Here is a 5,323-nt window from a genome sequence, read left to right as displayed (position 1 = left end):
CAGAGGCCCACCACCTCTTCTAACGAAACTGAATTTGTGGACAAATTCAAAGAATCAACAAACAGATGCTGAAACGAAACCCATTATGATTATACTCTTGTCAGACCTCAGTACGTGTGTTCTCCAAAAAAAAAAATCAGAGCTCAACATAGCAAAATTTGAATGCCCATCACGATAAGAAACCAAATACGGAAATAGCCATGGTCAACAGCAAAGCAGTGAACCATAATTGGAGGGTAACCAAGAACCAAACGGAGAAATAACGAAAAAAGCACACCAGATAGCACATCTCACCGAACATACATTGACAGTATATCAGACGACTCGCCATGCTTTGCTAAAACGGCCAACAGCAGGCCACATCAAGTGAAACATCCAGCAAGTTAAACTTAGGGGGACTTTGGGAACACTAATTAAAAGTATTAAACATAAGTTAATTACAAAACTAATTGCACAACTCCTGGACTAAATCGGGAGACAAATCTATTAAGCCTACTTAGTCCATGATTTCATAACGTGGTGCGGATATTTGGATACTAATTAAAAGTATTAAATATAAGCTAATTACAAAACTAATTGCACAACCTTAGACTAAATCAGGAGACAAATCTATTAAGCCTACTTAGTCCATGATTTGACAACATGGTGCCTCAGTAACCATTCGTTAATGATGAATTAATTAGACTTAATAGATTCGCCTCGTGATTTAGCCTAGGGGTTCTATAATTAATTTTATAATTAGCTCATGTTTAATCCTCCAAATTAGTATCCGAACATTCGATGTGACGGGAAGCATCGATGTGACGGGAAGCTCCTGTATCCAAACGCCGCCTTACCACGCATACTACGATATACTAGGCACGAGTCACCACGGGTGATAAACTTCTCAGCAATTTAACCTTACAAGTTACAGAGCTCAGGATGAGTTCATGGCTCAAACAGTACTCTTCTCAAACATTTAAATAGCTTAGCTAAAACAGCTAACAGCAGGGCACATTAATTGAAGCAGAACCACATAGACATAGGCCACTAGCAGATTCCAGCAAGTTAACATGATAGGTAGGGGTACCGAAATTGTAATCTACTTCGATACAGATTCATCACCGTTCTGTGCCGTAGGAAGAGGCTCCGAGCTGTTGCTGCTATCGCCTTTTGAGGATGCTGAATCCACCGCAGGCTTCTTCGGAGCAGGTTCGGCTGAGATCGGCATGATGTTAGCTCGCTTGACGCCTCTGCCTACAACGCCAAGGTCAGTCACGGTACTTCCGGTGCTTCCAGTTGTTGCTGCCGTAGACATGACGGAGGAGTCAAAGCCATTGTTCGAAGTGGCCATCTGGGAAGAGGTGAAAGATGCAGCTCTTGGCATCCCATCAGCAGCTTTCTGCGCAGCAGCTGCCCTGGATGCAATCGCCTTCATGACCTCTTCCATAGGGTTTGGATTCGACATGGCTTGCTCCAGGTCTTCAAGCTGAAACACAGAACAATTCAGAGATGTCATTATTCCTTTGAAGCAAGACAAATCATCTTCACTACTGATACAGTTTAAGGCTCATGAAGCAAAACAAAAATGAAACTAAATCATTTTACCTTCTTCTCAAGTTCAGTCAATATGCCAGTAAGCTGCTCTATCTCAGCTTCAGGAGCTGATTTTTCTGAGCCCCCTTCAGCAGCAGATTCACCATCTTTACCAGCCAAAGAAGCATCCTTGGAATTTTTCAGAGACTGTATGCGTGACTTGCATAGTGAAATCGCTTTTGCACAATATGGGATTGCATCTCCAATCTTGGATGCCAGCTCATAAACCAAACATATGCGGAAGTTTCTAGGACTGAATCAAGGAAATCGACAAAGGAAAAGCAAAAAAACAATACAGGGTGAGGATGTAATTTTATCATCTACATTAACAAGTGCATTCAAGTAAAGCTACAAGTGCATTATCTGATGAACCAAAATGAACTGAACCAATATATAGACTTTTAAAGAAGGCACATCTTTAGGCAACCAAGTCTTCCGTTTTACAGGCTACAATGTACCCATAAAGAGAGACCAACAGACAGGTTGCAAACTGGATTTATATAATAGTATGGCACATAAGATTGTATAACTGTCACAGAGGATACAGTTCCACAGTTCGACGATGATCAGGCTCAACCAATTGCTCCAACATGGCTAAAGCTTTCATGTAGTCACTGAGTGAGTTGTCTATGTCCTCTGAAATTAAATGAGGGCCATGAGTATTAACAGCTCACCTATCAAATGCAAGACTGTAACACAAGGAAACCGCGACTACCTCTTTCCAATGCAACTTCACCAAGAGCAGAATAAATTTTTACTTTCTCAATAGTGTTGTCTGGGCTCTTCTCAACTATTGCCCTTGCAATGTCCAACATTTTCCACGAAAGATCCAAATCAGAATCTTCTTCATCTCCCATCTTCTCATCATCGTCGTCGTCATCATCATCATCCTTCTCGATTTCACCATTTCCATCACCGTGATCTTTGCCATTTGAACTTTCACCTAATAAAGGACTATATCAATATCTACCAGAGCCAAAAAAAATACATGGAACAAAACCATCAATTCACTCATTATTAGCTCAGCTTAGGTACTGTTAGTATTGGACTGTGTGTTAAAAGAAACAAACACATTAACACCAAACTACAAAGGAAAATTGTATCTTAGTAGAAGTTGGCCCATGCAAGCACACTGATCAGACAGCTAGTTGCATGAGGATCAAATGAAGCTAGTGCTCCAGTGACACCTAACTGTTTATTCTAGCATCGTTATTCAAGTACACAAGATAAGGACACCACAGAATACACAAATCTAGAAGAAAAATAACTGAACCGCACCCACAAGACAAAGCTTATATATGAGCACTCAAAGTATTTTCTATTATCTAGCAACTCATTTACTATTGATAGCGAAAAAGTGGTTTGAGAAAAACAAACCACTTTGAAGAATGAGGTGCTTAGGAAATTAAAGACATTAGTTCTACCACTCAACTATTGGGGTACTTTGCAAACACACAGGAGCAAATTATTGATAAGGGAGGAATTCCACATAATATTAGCAGGTGTAAACAGATGAAAAGAATACTTCATACTTAGTGTTTAGTTATAAATTATCAAAATAAACAGAATCATAGTGTGTTTCAGTGGATGTTGCTACATGAGGTCAGAGTATACCTTCTTCAGCACCAACTTTCCCTGAAGACACAGCATCCTCCGCATTGCTACCAGAGGCCTTTGAGCATTCACTATCAGCTTTAGCAGTTGTACTCTTCACTGATTCTTCATTTGGTTCACTCTTGGGAACATTGCCCAAAGGATCAGTCTCCTCCTGAGCTTTGTATAGCAGGGCACATCCATATTTGAAATATGTGCTGGCACACTCTGGAGCGAGCTCCCCATAATGTGCAGTCCTAGTTGGTAACAGAGGAGGAAATTTGTCAGTGCACCATTAAAAAGGTTCTTAACAAAACTTACATCAGACCAGAAGAGGAAATGTAAAACAAGTCAGAACAACACAATCGAGAACTGAGCTGCAGAGATTTTTATCAGCAACGTTAACAATACTATCTGTTCAATGTTGACTTTGTTCACTGTTGATTGAACTTTGAAACATTTGCATATTCTCACACAGACAACACGGTTTTCTTAACTATTTGCGCTTTAATTGATTGTGAAAACAATTTACGCATTACTACCAACCAACACAGGGCTCATGATCTAAAATAAAATAAAATAAACAAACACAGACACAACGCTCACAGCTTGATAGCCAATTCCACTAATCCCTGATAATGACAACCTTCCTCCTTCTCGCTCACTAACAAAACGAAACGAAACCACTCTTACTAGGCAATTTACTGTAGAACCCCTTAAACCCTAGTGAACAGAATCCCCGAATTACGCAAGCGCTCGTGCCAAATCCAGCAGATCCAGAGAGAAACGCACCGCACCAACCACCAATTACTCCAAAAACTCACCAACACGCGGGTTCGCTTCAGGCAACTAGGTCGGAGGGGGGGGGGGGGAGGGGCAGGGGAGAAAACAAAACCCTAACCTGATCTTGAGCCGCGCTGATGAGGCAGTCGACGGCGTCGACGAAGTCCTCGTCCTCGATGCCCTTGGACCCCCCTGTCGAAGAGCTCCAGCGCACGCTTCTAGGGTTTTGGGGTCCCCCCCCCCCCCCCCCACCTCGCTGTGGTTCGGCGGCGGCGGGGCCTGGGGGCTCCTCTAGCGGCGCGGCCGCGTTCTCCGACGGGGGAGGCCATGGGCGGATGGATTGCTTCGCGGCGGCGGCGGCGGGTTCCCCTTCTCGGCGCGGGGAGCGGTGGGGGGGAGGTGGGGAGAGGGGAAGGGAATGGGGAGATTTTGGGGGCACGGAGCGCGAATTCTCGGGGATATCTTGGCAGGTTGCCGCCAACGGGGGTTTCAGGATGGGCCTACTTGGGCTCGATGAGTGCTGGCTGTGGGCTGTCATGGGCTGTTTGGTTGGCCCAACATGTTGCTTATTCTTTGTTCTTTTGTTTTTTTTAACCCTCGTTTTTTAAGGGAAAAAAAACCTCACACTTTTCCCTCAATTTGAGCATATGAAATTTCGCATCGTTTTCTATTACCTCCTGCTTTGCGATTTTCCTTGTTTCTCAGAATCAATTCCACCATTTTTCTTTTTGGAAAAAGAAAAGGCAAAGCCCGTTCCTTACTTTTTTGATTGCAGCCCATGTTGTGTCGGATACAAAAGCCAAACACGTAACAATTCAAATTTCAGTGTTTTGCATTTCGCGAAATATAATATCTCTTCTCATCCACTCTTTTATAATATGGAGTACTTCCTCCGTTAACTTTTTACTCTAATAACCATCAATATCAAAATGTGTATCATTATGATGTCTATTGTCAAATGTACTATTGAACGAGTTAGTTAACTAAACGAGTTAGTTAACTAAAGTAAAATGTACATCATTATGTCTATTGTCAAATCCACTAAGTAAAATATGTATGTAACATTTTGTCTATTGTCAAATGTACTATTGAACAAGCTAGTTAACTAAAGTAAAATGTGTATCATTATGTCATAATTGTCAAATGTACTTGAGATAGATTGAACCCGTAGGTCTATCTATTTGAAAAATATTTGTAAGACGAACAGTGAATGGAAAAAGTCAACAGTATCACGAAGGGGAGTACATACTACATGCATGTAGTATACTCCTATATGCTAAGGTCAAAAGGGGAGACTGCCGATTGGGTCCGCGTGATGAGGAGGAGGATGCCATGATGATGATCTCAGCAGTAGCCGAAGCAGTCAACGAGG

At 42.1% G+C, this 5,323-nt stretch overlaps 1 protein-coding gene across 1 annotated transcript; it reads right to left on the bottom strand.

Moving 5' to 3' along the window:
- Positions 1–857: 857 nt before the first annotated feature.
- On the bottom strand, positions 858–3,445 carry LOC101767536 (nuclear autoantigenic sperm protein). The gene is made up of 5 exons (XM_022823745.1): positions 3,190–3,445; positions 2,291–2,518; positions 2,121–2,211; positions 1,588–1,822; positions 858–1,468 (listed from the first exon to the last, which is right to left on the bottom strand). The coding sequence occupies exons 2-5, from the start codon at positions 2,430–2,432 to the stop codon at positions 1,082–1,084; spliced, it is 855 nt and encodes a 284-aa protein (XP_022679480.1). The 5' UTR covers positions 2,433–2,518; positions 3,190–3,445; the 3' UTR covers positions 858–1,081.
- Positions 3,446–5,323: the final 1,878 nt, after the last annotated feature.

This window comes from Setaria italica, chromosome II (assembly GCF_000263155.2).
Source record: "Setaria italica strain Yugu1 chromosome II, Setaria_italica_v2.0, whole genome shotgun sequence".
NCBI classification, from domain to species: domain Eukaryota; kingdom Viridiplantae; phylum Streptophyta; class Magnoliopsida; order Poales; family Poaceae; genus Setaria; species Setaria italica.
Note: the sequence above shows the minus strand (reverse complement) of the source record. Positions and strands in the feature narration are given on the sequence as shown.

Bases quoted from the DNA above. Each gene is read 5' to 3' on its own strand.
- LOC101767536 (XM_022823745.1), bottom strand. From the start codon at position 2,432: ATGGGAGATGAAGAAGATTCTGATTTGGATCTTTCGTGGAAAATGTTG. The intron at 2,212-2,290 runs GTAGTCGCGGTT...ATTTAATTTCAG, and splicing joins TGAAGTTGCATTGGAAAGAG to AGGACATAGACAACTCACTC. The intron at 1,823-2,120 runs GTATCCTCTGTG...ATTCAGTCCTAG, and splicing joins CATCGTCGAACTGTGGAACT to AAACTTCCGCATATGTTTGG.